Source organism: Vipera berus (assembly GCF_964194415.1).
Source record: "Vipera berus genome assembly, chromosome: 2".
NCBI lineage: Eukaryota > Metazoa > Chordata > Lepidosauria > Squamata > Viperidae > Vipera > Vipera berus.
In genome coordinates, this window is record NC_138203.1 from 170,373,860 (window position 1) to 170,390,848 (window position 16,989).

The 16,989-nt window shown below is 40.7% G+C and overlaps 1 protein-coding gene across 1 annotated transcript; it reads right to left on the reverse strand.

Annotated features, from left to right (window-relative positions):
• Positions 1-438: 438 nt before the first annotated feature.
• TRIM65 (tripartite motif containing 65) lies at positions 439-16,788 on the reverse strand (the record flags this gene model as incomplete). Its single annotated transcript, XM_081320687.1, has 6 exons — positions 439-1,316; positions 7,540-7,623; positions 10,932-11,097; positions 13,227-13,460; positions 13,707-13,802; positions 16,333-16,788. 6 exons carry the CDS (start codon positions 16,786-16,788, stop codon positions 739-741), a joined length of 1,614 nt encoding a protein of 537 aa, XP_081176813.1. The 3' UTR covers positions 439-738.
• Positions 16,789-16,989: the final 201 nt, after the last annotated feature.

Consider the following 16,989-nt stretch of genomic DNA (forward strand, 5'->3'; position numbering starts at 1 on the left):
CAGGCGCCTCCACTGACAGCTCGCGGCTGTCAAACTCCGGACCGTGAAGAAGCCTGAGCTGTCAAAGCATCCACCACACAGCGCAGGCGCAGCCACTGACAGCTCGCGGCTGTCAAAACACCACACCACGCGGAAGCCGGAGCTGTCAACAGAAGACGATACAGATTGGTCCCTGCCTGACACGGCGCCAAAATAAACACATCTGATTGGACCTCGCGACCAGCTGCCGGCTATAAAAGCCGGACAAGTTATTCTCTGTTTGCCTTGCTCTTAATAAACCGGTTGTTAACTAGCCTGTCGTCCCGAGTGGTCCTTCGGCTACTTCAGTACTTAACTGTTTCACAATATACCTTCACAATGAAGTGACTGCAGAATGCTTGTGAATAGTGATCTGTCCAGGGCAAACACTACTGTACATTTTCTTTCTGCCCAACTTGATTCTTTGTTGGCTATGACCATTTCCCAATTAAAAGTTAATTATGTTTACACTACTTCTTTATTGCTATTCATTTCTTAATTTTGTAACTTGTCAGAAGCTTTATGCAGCTTCAAAAACACATGCATCAGATACCTTGCTGTATAAGCATCTACAGTAATTACATCTGTACCTAGAATTCACAAGAGAACTATAAAAACAGAAAAGAATTGTCTCTTCTACAGCCAAGTAGCTTAATTTTTTTTTTCAATGTTCCAGAATTATTTGCTTACTCAGAGTTTTTCCATAGCGGCAGTCTTTGCCTATACTTGTAAATCAGGTGACTTCTCAACAGTTACAATCTGGTTGGGTGGCCTTTGGCAAAGAGTCAGGGCTGTACCTTCACAAAGCCAGAAAATTGGAACCAGAGGCTCTGTAAAGGTGGCATGAAAAACATGAAGGCATTTCATATTATTGTCTATGCTGTAAAAGGATATCGTTCCTTGATCGCACTCCAATAGAACTCCAATGAATTTGCACAGAGGTTCTTTTATCTTTGTAGACTTGTTGTTGTACCAAGCCACGTAGCTGTCTTCTTGGATATGCAGGCCCCAGGAGAGTTTATCCAACCCAATGGTAAACTTCTGATGAGCCTGTTTCAATCTGGTGAATGTTTGGCAAGCTACGCCAACAATGACGGAGTGGTCAGATAACTCTACTTCCCAGTAGTGACTGCCTTGGCTGAAGTTCTGAGTACACATGACTTGCCATGGCTCAAACCTTTGAGGGTCATTTGGCTTTGGCTTTTGAAAACCTTGGGGATGACTTGCCTTCTGATTATTATCAGATATCTGCAGGTATTTGTTGGCTGTGACCGGATCAAATGTCAAATTCTGCTGATCTGCGGGAGTGACAATGGTAACATATTAGGGGGAAAAAAAGCAAAACTCAAGAATCTTTAAGCACCAATTTACCTCCTTTCTGGAATATTTTCCATTCTGCACGTTCATTAAAGGAAAGCACGTTACACATCAAAACATGTTATACAGCAGGATATATTATTAAAGTAATGGTTAATTTTAAAAGTTAGGAGTTGTGTTGTTGAACAGATCCTTTTTCGTTATTCTGTATTTTCTAAACTCTAGATGATGTAATGCAGACATATCAAACTCACGAAGTCACGTGACGTCGCACAATGTATCGGGAGTTTTGCCATTGCTGCCAATGGGGTGGGTGCGGCTTCCGGATGATGCGTCCGGCCCACGGGCCGGCAGTTTGACACCCCTGATGTAATGTAATTTTGCTTCATGTTTATTAGTGTCACAAGTTACCATTGTTTTTAGATGTGGAGTCTTTAATCTGGATTCTAGGAAAAAATAACTTTTTAGGGTTGGAAAATACTAAACCCATTAAATGCTGTAATAAGTAGGAAAGTAATAATAATAATAATAATAATAATAATAATAATAATAATAATAATAATAATAATAATAATAATAATAATAATAATAATAATAATAATAATAATAATAATAATAATAGTTTTACATCTTTTGCTCAATCTTGACTCCTGGATGAGTCCCTCCTGGATAAGTTCCTATCAGTCTTCACTCCTGGATAAGTTTCCTTGGCAACCTTTTTAGAAGTAGTTTGTCCCTGCTTTTTCCCTAGGGCTAAGAGAAAGGGACTGGCCCAAGGTCACCCAGTTGATTTTGTGCCTAAGGCAGGAGTAGAACTCAGATAGTCTCTTGGTTCCCAGGATATGGTTAATGAAAACTGAAAACTAGCTTCAGGGCCAAGGATTATTCCTAGCTGAAGAGCTCACCATAGTCTTTTTTGAAATCTATGCCATGATAAAGGGTATCTGTTCTTGCTGGCAATTCAGGATTCCTTTGCTTAGCATTCTGCCTAAATATGATTTATGAGATAATTATTTCCCCTAGAGATACAAACCAGAAGCCCAAACCCAGGAAATAGACACATACACATCACAGATTATCCTGTATTCATTGTTGTTAATTACTGAAAACAAACACCTCTGTGAGAAACAGCTATGGCTTTCCATTTTGATTAGTTTTCATTTTGCCAAAGAAGATGAATGACTGCCTCTATATTATGGTAAATTGGATTCAACATATAAATTAGAGATTTAATTAACTGGTTCCTTGTGTGTTAATCTGCATACAGTCTCATTAAAAACAAGAACTTTAAAAATTAGAATGAGAAAATAAAAAAAGAAATATAAACATATTTCAGCCTACCTACACTGATGTCACAATTGTCTCTATCAACTATGAGATAGACTGAGGGGCCTATACTGTAAATGGAGCCTTATCAACCAGGTGAACTAGAAACAACCAAGAATGGTGAGTGTGCAATCAACGTTCAGTAAAATAACTTTGGCTGGATGTACCATAGACAACATTATTGTAGGGCAATCTATTTGCTGGGTTATGTAATGTACACACATCTCTGCAGTCATGGAGATACAACTACATTTTTTTAACTTAATGATACAGACTTTGATTTTTTTAAAAAGATGGGAATAAATTACATAAACTAAGGAAATCTGGAAAGCGTGATGCAGCATTGCCCCTTCAAAGCCACTGTATTCCTACCTACATACCAAGAACTTCCCATTCAGTTACAAAGGATAAGACGTGACTTGTTTTCATCTTTGCAAAAAACATCAAGCTCAGAAACAGCTGTATGTTGAACCAAGTTCCTCCCCGATTTCTTTCTTGGAGGAGTCCTTTGCTACCTCCAGGAGCAGCTGCACTCCAAGGATGGCAGAAACAGCCATCCAACTTTACATTGGACTTGAGGGGCTGAACTGTTAAGTTCCAAAGAATCATTTCTTTTTTCTCTCTGTGTGACCCAAAGGTGTAGGGAATTATTGTTCATAACTGACAATCTCTTCTGGTACAGAGGGCCACTGACAGTGTAAATAGCCCAAATGGAGGACAAGACTAGGGCCATCCATTGAACACCCCCCCACACACACCCACTCCTGTAACAGCAGTAACTGGCCTAGGATTTTTCTTAGTAGGCCCAAATGCTCCAATCTTAATTTGAGACAGTATGCTTTGCACTTTGTCTTTCCGGGATGAGTGCCTATTGGTTCAAAGAGTAGTGCACAAGGCTGTGTCCTATATCAACTAAGCTTCTCAGAGGAAAGTGAGGGAATGGGTCTACTACTATTTGAGGCAATGGCCAAGGTCTGCCAAGGCTTAGCATTAGGTACTTGATTATAAGTCTTTTACTCATCAATCAATGTCCTGAATGAGTGTTCTACAGGACAAGGGACATGATGACAAACTGTCACTCACTCTTGAACACTGTCCTGGTGAAATAATCCATTTTATTTAAGTCATCCCCCCCCCCGCATATTGGACTTTTCTGACCTGCTACATGAGGGAGGTGAAGGATTAGTCCCTTGCCCCATTCTCTAGAGCAGGGGTGTCAAACTGCCGGCCTGTAGGCCGGACGCATCATCCGGAAGCCGCACCCACCCCATTGCTGGCAATGGCAAAACTGTCCCGATACGTCACACGATGTCATGTGACGTCGCAAGTTTGACATGTCTGCTCTAGACTAGGTCATAGTTGTCCCAAAGGTGCTTTTCAAAAGGCAACTGGACTTTCTTGATTTTTTTTCCCTTGAAAACGTTTCACTTTTCACCCAAAAGTTTTCTTCAGTTCTGACTATTCACTATTCACTCAGAAGCTTCTTGGAGGAGAAGTGAAACATTTTCAAGGAAAAAAAACAAGTTTGCCTTTAGAAAAGCACCTTTGGGACATTTCTCCCATAGTTCCTTATCTTCCCTTAAACCCACTGCCATAGCCAACAAACTTTCATGTGTGGCCAGTGGTATTGTATTTATTTCTATATTTCTAAAATTTGTTAAGATAAATACATTTTAAAAGTGCTCTTATGCAAAGCTAGTGCAATCTATGGTGCATTTGTTACAAAGGTGTGCTTGAACTTGCTTGTTTCAACCTGTTTGCTAGAGATCATCTGTAGTTCTGTAGGTTTAATATGAAGAGTTGCTTTATTGATCAAGGTGTGTGCATGACTCATAAGCATATTTTTTGTTCTGTGCACTACTTGATACAGTATTATAAAAGTAACTCTAACCCTAATGTACATTCAATATGCATTTCTGATTTCTGTGGCAGGGGAAAACTTTTTGCATTTTCTAGGAAGGAGTCCCTCTTCTGGACAGTGGATCTATTTCTGTTCTGTTCTGTTCTCTCAGAATATCCTCCTATACCACAGAAAGTAATTGACTGAATGGTTTGTTGTTTGCTGTGAGAGGTTAACAAAGACAGCCTGAATCTTTACTTACAGTAGAACACCTCTACTTCCAAGGCAAATTTCAGGAACACTAGGGCCAAGGCTACAAGATCTGGATTGCAAAACCCTGCATTACAACTAGATGGCAGCAACATTTTAGAGTGTATTGTGTTTTCTGCTGCCATCTAGTCCTGACTGTTACAGACAAGAAAGCTTTTCTTGGATCCTTCTTTTTTCTATGTCCAGAACATTTAAAACTATTACATGTTTCATTTCATCCAAGAACAGGCAAATTTATTTTTTCTAGAACAGGCAAACTCGTCCAAATATTGTTTTATCTTCAAAATGAGGCAACATAGCTTATAGATTACAGTGCTTTTTTCATATGCCTACTAAATTGAAAAAAATGATTTTAAAAGCATCAGACCCAAAATAATATTGTCATTGAAAATGCAGAAATTAAAGATTAGAGTTTGGATCATAAAATGACACTGTTAAAAGGAAGAATTCCTACCCCAAACTAATTTTGAGAAATTTGCTTCAGACAAATGTGAGGCCCTCCAAATGTTTTTACAGTGGACATGTTATAACTAGCGTTATGTTGAAGTTGCATTCTGTTTGTGCAACAGAATATTTAAATCCAAACTTTGGGCTGCTAATTCGTAGTTAACAGAATTCAGTAGTTTTTTTGAATTAACCTAATTGCATGGGAGTACCCAACACAGTAAGCCATAAACTGAACATGCTAACTGAGTTTACAACACATGCTGCACTAACTGGCCAAATATACTGTAGTTCATCTTAGCATATTGTGTGAATGAAGACCAGCATTTGTACAGCTTTTCAGTTGCCTACTGGTATTCTGCAGTTTTTCCTGTTTCTCTTGTTGCCTGTGGTATTTTCTGCAACACCTGCTGACTCATGTCCTCTCTTTCTGAAACTTATTTGTATGAAACTTGTATCCTGAAAATCAGCATATTGTACAATACTGCATTCAGAAGAATTATGCAATTGGCAGTTCACACAAATTTAATTATAGTGACTGATAAAAGTGGATAAAGTAAATAGGTTTTCTTCATGTGGAATTTGTTGGGTAATATATTGGGCAACAAGAGTATGCTCTGGCTCTTTCCTTAATAACAAGTGAAAAATAAAAAGATAAACTTGTGTCCTTTTGATAAAGAAGAGGATGTCATTAAGAACAGATTTCAAAAACATCTCTTATCAAGCCTAGGGAATTTATCCCAAACATTCTTTTTTATCACATTCTTCACTCTGCAGGCCAAATACTTGCTGGGAAGTCCCACTGAATTCATCACAACTTACGTACAGGTAGTCCTCGACTTATGACCGGTTCCTTGACAACCATTAGAAGTTACGATGGAGCAAAAAAAATAAATGGTGCTATGACCTGGATTCAAAGTCCTGTTGGACCCACCTATGGTCACATGATTGCATTTCAGGCATTCAACAATTGGCCCACATTTATGGCTGTTTGCAGCATTCTGGAGTCACCTGACTGCTATTTACAATATTTACTTCCAGTTTCCTGCAAAAATGCCCAATATGGACAATGGGTTTGCTTAACGACTACTGCCACATGACCCGCTTAATGACCGGCACGACTTAGAACCATAATTCTGGAGTCAATGAAGTTGAGAACTGCCTGTATAGGATTCAGCTATCAAAGAAATAAGTGATTTTCCATTTTTCCAATTTATAGAAAAATATCTAACCCTCATACAATATCCGTAAGCAGGGAAATGCTGTTAACAGATGGAAGAGAGAAACCCACAGATATATATTTACTTGTATCAGGGCTGTTCAGTAAAGTTTGGCTCCCAGGTCTAGGAATTTTATTTATTTGATTATTTATATCTCCCTTTATTATTTTTACAAATAACTCAAAGCAGCAAACATATTCAAGACACCCTTGTCCTATTTTTCCCCACAACAACAACATGAGATGGGCTGTAATGAGTGAGTGACTGGCTCAAGGTCACTCAGCTGGCTTTCATGGCTAAGGGCTGGGTAGATTGCAAACTCTTCCATCCAGAATAAGGGAGCAGGGAGTGATGCAAAAGTGTCCTCCATGGTACATGTCCCATCCGTCTTGAGCACCTTTGAACTCTTATCTCGAATTACTATTAAGGCAACTGACCCAGATAATGCTTGGGCAACAGAGAGTTTATAGGGAAATTGTGGAGTTTATTTCACACTCATACAAAAAGATATATAAGCACAGAGAATATATTCAAAGAGTGAAGCCAAGAGAAAACAGAATAGGGGACCTAAAACCTCCTGGGAGTTAGTAATATGTTCTTGACCTGTTATTGTGAAAACATTTTGTTACTCCTCAAGGTTGCTGTTTGTCATCTATTTTGTGCGGTCTCGTTATCACTGAGACAAGCAGCCTTTTTGTATTGAGGGAGCAGGTTTTCCCGTAGGAAAGGAGTGTGAGATCTTTTCCCGAGGTTTTTTTTTTCAGAATTAAATTGCTTTACACATACAAAGAAGAGCCTTATTCGCATAAGTAACCTCTTCCATGAACAGGGAGCAGCAAATTCAGCCACTGTGGTCACCATTCTACCACGTGGAGTAAATAAAGAGTTTGTTTTTCTTCTTTCAAAAGAGAGGGGGCTGTATCTTGTATAACATTTTATTGCTGTCCCACTCTTAAATCTTTTGGGAACTATATAAATTCCTTTTAGGAACGTAACTAAAATTACTGGAAGAAAAGAGTGCATTCGCTGTTGAAGCAGGATCAGTAGGAGACATCTTTGTGTACATTGAAGAATGAGACCCCACTTATTAGCCCATTTTCTTACCCTTTAGAAGCTTTGTCCTTAATTCATTCTCTGAAAGACAAAGCCCAGGCGTCCTCTTCACAAATACTTTGGGCTCACGTCTGACTGCAGAATGCAATACAGAGAAGAAAAATTCAACAGCACGAAGAAAGCAAACTTCAAAAAATTTCTATCTATAATTATTCAAAATAACAGAAAAGACTGTTTGGCCTGATAGTTAAGACTAGACCCCAGAAGACTGCGAGTTCAAGTCCTACCCTAGACATGAAAGAAAAATGGGTGACTTTGGCCCAGTCGCTCTTTCTCAGCCCACAACATCAGGCTCAGGCAACAAGTTGGTTAGTCAACTTCTGTTGAGACCATTGGATCAGCTAGGATTACATGACTAAACTAACTAGGAGTAGAAGCAGAACAAGAAGTAAAAACTAGAATCAGAACAACGAACAGCCCCTCGTGCAGAGGTATTTATGGGGGGTCTTGGCCCCTCCTTGACCATAAAACTCTCTCGCCAATGGGGCTGTGGGTCTGGGACCCTTGGCTCATCAGTGGAAGCAAAGAAGTCTCTTTGCCTCCATCTGATGACCCTTTTGGGGAACTGCCAATGGCTGGCACTAAACATCTAACAATTCCCCTTCTTGCCAGCCAATGACAGGGACCAGTGAATGTATGTAAGGGGTGAGCAGGTGTCATAGACATGCATGAAAAACATTCAGAAGGCCAAACACAAACGCTTACACAGAAGGTTGTGCCGGTCAATGGGAACAGGTTTGGTGAACAGATCAGCTATCTGGTCAGCTGTGTTACAGTGCTCAACATGTATAAAACCCTTTTTGGTAAGCTGCCTGACATTTTTATAGCGTATGTCTATATGGCGAGATCTGGAGCCTACTGCATAAGCCTCCGAGATTGCAATTGCGGCAGTGTTGTCCTCTAGAATTTGGATGGGCAGAGGGGGAGATGCCCAGATGCTTGTTATCAGTTCATTGAACCAAGTCAAATCATTGGCCGTGTCTGACAGGCTGGCATATTCAGCCTCGGCCGTGGAGCAAGAAATAAATTTTTGCTGCCTAACATGCCAATGTATTGGGCAGCCATTTAGCAATATGAGGAAACCAGAAGTGCTCTGTCTAGTTTTGGTGTCTCCAGCCCAGTCTGCGTCTGAGTAAGCGGAGAGCTGGGCCGTCTTCCCCTTCTCTGGTTCTAGCATAAGGAGGGCATCAGCTGTGCCCTTTAGGTATCTGAGCACCCTTTTGACAGCAGTCCAGTGGAATTCCTTTGGGTGTTCCACGTGCCTGGACAATAGGTTCACAGCTAAAGCTATGTCAGGTCTGCTCCAATTGCTGATGTATAGCAAGGAGCCAATCACAGATCTGTAAAGCGTGTTATCTGTGAACTCAGGACCGTCCTTATGGGTGTGGTTGTAAAAGTCGCTTTGCATTGGGCTATGCGTAGGATTAGATTCTGTCATGCATTTGGCCAGTAATTCCTCTATCTTTTCTTTTTGAGATAGAGCGAACCCCCCTTTAGTGGCCAAAATATGCACATCCAAGTACTTGTCAACCCGCCCCAAAGACTTCAGAGTAAACTTTTCTTCCAGGGCCTTGGCAAATTCATCACACCTTTCCTTGTTAGGCCCTACATATAATAGGTCTGTTGTGACTCAGGGTCAGCCTGTGGGTCCGACAGCCGGCTCCGATGTATCGGAGGACTCAGATGTGGGGGAGGAGGGAAACGAACCGGCTGATGATGATTTGGAGACTTTGCAGAGTCCTCAGCCGGGAACCTCTGCTCAGCTGTGTGAGCCCGAGAGTGCGGAGGATGATGACCCACAGCTGGCCCTGTTCAAGGACGCCCGACGCAGGAGGCAGTCGAGCAGGGACAAACAAAGGAAGGCTATGGGACTCCTCGGGAGGAGGCACAGGGAGACCACGCCCTGAGCTCTCTATAAAAGGAGTGTTTGGGGAGGGGCTGGTTGCTGAAAGCAACTCTTTTGCTTGAGAAGATAAGCTCTTGTGTATTTACTATTAAATCTTGGCAGAAGCCTTTTAGCCTTGGACGCTTTCCAGTCTCTTCTTTTGATTAGGGGTGCGAGAAGAGGGCTGGTTCAGAACAAGGTCGTCCACATAAACTAACACCCGTTCTGTGGTTCCCTTGGAATTGCGTGTGAAAACACATTGATCTGCATGAGATTCTGAGAAACCAACTCGTTCTAAACTCTTTCTAAGATAGTCATACCAACGCTTGGTTGATCCAGGGGGAAAAAAAGTAGACCCTGCACTTGTAGGAAAATAGTTAGAAGGAAAAAAAAAGTAAAAAAAATTCTAATGATTAAATAACACCTGTAAAAGCTATTCAGCGCTATATACATGCTTGTAGCTTTGAACAGCAACCAACTTGAAATAAATAAGGACACTCAGGAATATCCCATCTTTGATTATATTAATCACTCAAGAAAAAGAACAGAAACGTTGATCTGTTTGATACTGAAAATGAAAAGGGAAGAAATGTATGAATTTGAAAGTTACTACAGATTTTTTTTAAAGTGACAAATCTTGGTGAGTTACTATCTCTGAATTACATCTTCTTTGTGAAAACACATTTTAAAAATCTTTTAGGCGATCTGGACTTTGCAGACTATTGTGGGGAGTGGGCATCCATTTAAATCATTCTTACTATACAAATTGAGTTTCTTTGAATAGGCTAATTGAAACAAGAATAATTTCCCTATTATTCTTACAGTATTATCCTCTAATGCAAACAATTATATTCAAAATTCGTTTTTTCACAGCTGTGGTAGGCAGTTAACAGTAGTGCATGTGCCCTATGCAGCTCTTCTGATGCTCCCTTTGCAGCCTCCAGTATAGAGATGGAGAGAACTAAATAAGCAGAGCTAAAAAATCATATTCTGTTCTTGTAGGGTGAAGACATAAAGAGTTTAGGAGTAAAGGTGCTCATTTCTCTCCTTTACCAATCCAAACATATCAAAATGTCCAGTGTTTTCTTTTTCAATGAAACGTAAAGGGGAAAAGATGCTTAAGTCACATGTAAGGCACACATTCCACTCCTTGAATTCACCCAACCTCTTTACATCTTTGTAAAGTATATTACTTTAAAGTATATTACTTTATTGTAATATACTTCATGCACCTGCCAGACTTTGGAGGAAAGCCATGTTAGTCTAAAGCAGCACAAAATAAGGAGAAATCTGGTAGCTAACCTTTTCCAGCTAACACATTTTATTCAAAGGCATGAGCTTTTCTGAGCCACTAATCACTTCATTGGATGCATAGTATGGCTAGACTGAATTTTTTTTAAAAAAAGTGCTACCAGATTCTTATATATATCTGCTAGGAAATTGACCTGTCAAGTGTGACCCGATTTTTTCATTGCCCATAAAACAGCTTGATAATTACTTTTTCTGCCAGCCATTTGTGGATTCAAAAGATTTGACTGAAGTTCCTCCAGAACCCTGAAGAATTCAGTGAAGAACTTGGTGACGGTATCTTCACTGTTATCCAAATCAAATTGAATGACTGGAGGAGCTTCCAATTTACTAGGTGGAGAGAGGAGATGTTGCTCCTGCAAAAAAATAGAAAATAATTATTCTGCTAGCGCAAAGATGGATAATTAAAAAAATAACAAGAGCACAGTGAAGAAGATGCATTGAAGCTACACCATGAAGGCTTATTGAATATTAAGGAAAACAAACTGCTTTACAAGAAAGACCAGACGAAGAATAGAAAAGAGATATGGCAAGGCAAAGTATTACACAGCCAGTACATAAAACAAAAACAACCTAGCAGTCAAAGCAGATAAAACAAGACCTGGTAATGCCTAGGAGCAGGAAATTTGAAGAAAAAGAGAATCTAATTCTGGCTACACAAGATCAAGCCTTAAGAACAAATGCATATAAAACCAGAACTGAGAAGACAGCAACAGATAGCAAATGCCAGCTCTGCAAAGAAATTGGATAAACCATGGACCACCTGAGGATCTCACAGATTGACTATAAACCACAGCACAACAATGTAGCAACAATATCTTAGTTTCATTTTAATTCATTTTTTTTAAAAAAAATCTTATTCTGCATTTTATCCAAAATTAAGATCTTATTCTGCATTTTATCCAATGTTTGTAAGCTGCCTCTGGCAAGATGGGCAGCATATAAGTTTAATAAATAAAATGAAAAATAAAATAAATTTGCCTGTAAATAAGAACTGGTGTGATTATGAAACAGACAAAGTAATAGCCGAATAGAAGAGAAAGAACTGGAGAAAATCATAAAATATAAAGATCTGTAAATAGGAGTAGAACAACTGTGGCAAAAGAAAGTAAAATAATACTAATAGGAATAGAAACCTTGGGCGCAATTCTAAAACATCTGGAACACCACTAAACACCAGCAGCATTGACAAATCTTCATCAGTCAATTGCAAAAGGCATCTTCACTTAGAACAACTTACATCCTGTGATGACACCTATAACATTATTAAACAACAAATCTGCCTATCTCAGATCCTCAATACATGGACAAAATTGCCAAATCCAATGTAAACCTCTGGTGACCAACCAATAGTAGATCATATACTCAGCTGTGCAAAAAGAACAAGCAAGCTGGCTATAAATTACATAACACAGTCGCCAAAATGATTCACTGGAACATCTGTAAAAATTATCACTTGCCAGCAATAAAAAAATTGGTGGGAACATATAGTTGAAAACAAATAGCCAAAAATGAGCAGGTTAAAACATTGTGGGATTTCTAAATACAAACTGATAAAATCTTGGTGCATAACACACCAGATTTAATGTGGTTGAAAAAAAAGACATATGGATAATTGATATGGCAATACCAGAAGATAGAAGAACAGAAGGCAAAGAAATTGTGAGCACTCCATCACTGGAGATTTTTAAGAAGAGACTAGACAATCACCTGTCTTGAGATGGTATAGGTTCTCCTTCTTGAGCACGGGGCTGGATTAGAAGACCTTGCAATTCTATTCTATTCTATTCTATTCTATTCTATTCTATTCTATTCTATTCTATTCTATTCTATTCTATTCTATTCTATTCTATTCTATTCTATTCTATTCTATTCTATTCTATCCTATCCTATCCTATCCTATCCTATCCTATCCTATCCTATCCTAATTGGAGAAGATCACAAAATGATTAAAATCTAAAAATCGAAGTTGAAAGAATATTGCATAAACTAGCAGTGGTGGTCCCAATGGAAAAGAAAGAGAGGGGGGGAGGGAAGGGAAGGGAAGGGAAGGGAAGGGAAGGGAAGGGAAGGGAAGGGAAGGAAGGAAGGAAGGAAGGAAGGAAGGAAGGAAGGAAGGAAGGAAGGAAGGAAGGAAGGAAGGAAGGCTGGCTCATGCAAAAGTTTCTGTAGGAGGATAAACCATTATTCAGTTGCTACCATTTTACTTTAGTCTAACCCTTCCAACAGTGTTGGGAGATTTATTAATAAAGTTTCATTTTCTTAAGGATTTGGAGCAACCTCACATGTCAGGAAGAATTCTGTCTATTACTTCTCCACATTCCTGATCTGTCCTCTATTTTGAAATATCTGGTTGCACACTGGGGGCCTCTGGCTTTTGATACTCTGATCCCAATTGTACGTTCTGGCAAAGAAACTGTATTAAGCATACAATGATAGCAATGTTCTCCCAATGCACAGAGACATACATATTTTTTTTACCCACTTCAAGAAACACGATATCATCCGCACAGCTCAGCAGCCTTTCCGCTGTCCTGCTGTATTGTGTGACAGTCTCCAAATGATGCTGTAGGCAATTCTGGTTCTCCTGCATTTGCTTTAGCAAAGCAGCATGCTCACTTGTTGCCTTCTTCAGCACCTTCTTCTTGCATTCTTCTAGGGTTTCCACTAGATGATCAAACTTTTGCAAAATTCCTGATGTGAACTTCATTGAGAAAACCTGTAGGAAGCCAACATTCAAAACATCAAGTTATCCTCATAGCAGTTAATGTCTCTCTCCACTTTTCTTAAAGCACCATATGGCAATAAAATAAAATGCGGAGGGAAGACAATGGAAGGGGTACTGACCTTTACTTTGTGGACACAAGCTAGTAATGAGGAGGAAATGACCACCTCTGTTTATTCAGCAGCTGCCACAAGAGCGATTAAACACTGCCGAAGCACAAACTATTTCCACAGGACTCACGTTAACATGGTTCATCTGCTGCTCCAGTTTCTGTATTTCTGCCGCAATGCTTTCTGCCGCTTTCCGTTTTTCTTCCAAGGTTTCCTTGATTGACTCCTGTCAAAGGAGACTAGAAGTTCAAATGGGCAATTGTTTCATACTTTCCTTGATCCTTCCAGCCCTATAGAGAATACTTCACTTGGCATATTCACGTTGGTCTATTCACATTGGAAGAAATATCTAAGGAAATACACCAAAGTATTACCCATGTAATCCTTTGCAAAGGTCCCACAGCTCTACGGTAATAATATCACCTTGCTGCCATTGTTGAAACAAGATGACCAAGATCCTGGAACTGCTTATCCGCTTCAGAAAGAGCAATGGGCTCAAGAAAAATGTGATGGTATATGGGCCAATTGGGTTCACTCACATTTATATTGAACCATGGTAATAGTTTGGATTTAGCAAGACCTTCAGCATCATCTCTCTTGTGAGATAGCATCAAAGCATAACCATTACCCATTTCAAATTGTACATGATTTGTGGACCAGACAACAGACCTTCTCTGTGGTTACCCCTGCAATGTAGAATCCTCTTCCTCAGAGGCCCAAGAGCCCTATTATTCAATCTCGGAAAACAATTACTGTAAAGCAGTACAGTATTATTCCAATGTGCCTTTGGCCTGAGTTGACTGTGGACAGTGATCAGATTTGGCTGTTGTATTATTTATTCTTATTCCTTATATTTTGATTTTTAACCCTGTTTTGTTGTTAGCTTGCAGCGTGTTTTGGGGCCAGAATAGATTATCAATACTTTGAAGTAAATATATATATAGGAAATATAATTTCATGAGATGTTGGACTTGTACCTTAAGGCACATCAGAAACTATTAACTGTTAAGCTTATTAGTTCTGTTACATTAGTATAATTGCTTGGTTGCATTTGAGGCAAATGTGGCATTTAGCAGGGACGTTATTCTCTTTACTATAACACCAATATGGAACCTTAGTGTTACTGGGCAGAAAAGAAGGGAAACCTATACCTAAGAAGACCAACATGCATTCTTACCATAGTGGGATCTATGGACATATCCCAGTTTAGAAATCTTAATTGGAGGTGCAATGGGTGACTATATTTGAAAATCAGAGCATGCCAACATGCTCTGGTTCATACAAATATATGCATATATACATATAGTCCTTGATTTATATTATATGACTATGTTGCTTAGCAACAGTAGTCCTGGCATTATTATCATCATCAACTAAATTCCATTGGTTGTTAACCAACGACCTACCCCTATCCAAGCCATTTAGGATTTGGTCTCTCCCAGCCCTGATCTGTGTTCATTCAAGATAAGGGACCGCCTCCCCTTCAATTACCCCCATCTACCTATCCCCCCCACATCTCTGCCCTTGTGGTTGCCCTGGCCCTATCTTGTAAAGCAGCAAGCAACTCTAGAACCATGCATGCTGTGGCTCCCTGCAGCTCCTGACCCACAGTGCAATGGGAACCTCAGCCCCAGCCTTTTTGCAGCATGAAGCCCAGCCCAAGCTGAGCCACAGTTGCCCATGCCACAGTGCACTTTGCTGTCCCATGGACCTTCGCCATCATCTTACTCCTGATGCTGACAAGCCATGTTCATGCTGGCTGTTCGCTATTGCCACGTGAGATCATCTTCCCCAGTTCTTGAGAGGAAATCACTGTGTGCAACCTGGGGAAGAAAGTCTTGTGTGGCCAGCACCTGAATTGCAAAAGGGACAGGGTGTGCACACTTGCTTAACAGCACGGCCAAGAAGATGTGAAGGTCAGCTAAGGTAGCAGGAGCCATAGAGCAGAGTTTCTCAATCTTTCCGGGTTGGCAGCCAAGAGCGGGGGTGGGAGGAGGGAAAGAGGGGATGATTTTGTGTTTGTGGTAATGCTTGCGTGAGTGGGACCTTGAACACATGCAACAACACTTGTGCAAGTGAAGCTGAAAGCACCCGCAATGAGGCTTACGCGAGTCAGGTCAAGACTGCTCGTAACGACATTTACGTGAGTGGGACCTTGAATGACTGCAATGACACTTGTGCCCACAATGAGGTTCGTGCAAGTGAGACAAGTGCCCACAACATTGACCCAAGTGGGGCTGCAACCGTCCACAACTCTCGTTTGAGTGGGGCTGTGATCGCCCGCAATGCTTGCAATGACCCTCTCGTGAGGGGGTAGTGTGTGCACAGATGTGCGCACTGACCAGCCACTCATGCGGCCTGGTGGCAATTAGGCCACGGCCTAGTAGTGGGCTGCAGCCTACAGGTTGGGGACACCTGCCATAAAGTACAGGGAGCCAAAAAAGCATGGGGGAGGGGAGATAGATGGGGAAGTTGAAGTGTCCTTATGGTTGTAAATGTGGGCACACTGCCAAGCACCCAATTTTGATCACATGACCTTGGGAGCACTGCATTGTCCCTTTGTTCCACACCACCGTAACTTGTACGTTTGCTGAACAAATGGTCATAAGTTGAGGACTATCTGTTCAGAGAAAACCACGCCCAGTTCCATTTAGCACTAGACACGTCTTAGCCTCTGTAAATTTGGGCTGTATAAGCTATAGGATGAATTCTATTAGCCCACCAGCCGCTAGTTTTGATTCTGCCACCCTGCTTACTTCTTGAGCTTTCCGTCCCTCTTCGAAGAGAGCCCTCTTGTGTTTTTGGCAGCTTCTTACGGTGCACACACAGCAGATGCAGCGTTTCTCAGTTACACAGTAAAGCTCCAAGGGCCGGCCATGGCCGTGGCATTTCCTTGCTGGAGAATCAGCTGCCTTCCTCATCTCCACTTCTGGGATCCCTGGGGACACTTCTTCCAGTTTCAGCAGCTCTACCAGGCTTTCAAGCTGGACAGTTTTGCTAAGTTTGGGTCTCTCTGTAAAGCATGTTCTGCATTCAGGGCAAGTGCAAGTCTTCTGACCATTTAATCCTTGTTCTTCTTTGTCCCAGTGGCTGCTGATGCACTTCTCACAAAAACTGTGTCCACAAGGCACAGTCACAGGGGTGGTAAACATCTCCAGACAAATGCAACATATTAACTTTTCTTCCAGCTTCTGAGATCCAGAGGAAGCCATTTCCCCCCAGGAAGCACATAAAGAGAAAGAGAAACTAATACACTCACAACCCAAAATGCTCCCTAAGGGGCGGTCCTGAATGTAGAAAGAGTAAGCCTTAAAGGGACAGAAGGTATTTGTAGTTTACACAGTACAGTACAGCATTTAAGGTAATCTCAGATGCCCTAATATTAAATGCATTAGCCTTTTTCTAAGTGAAAA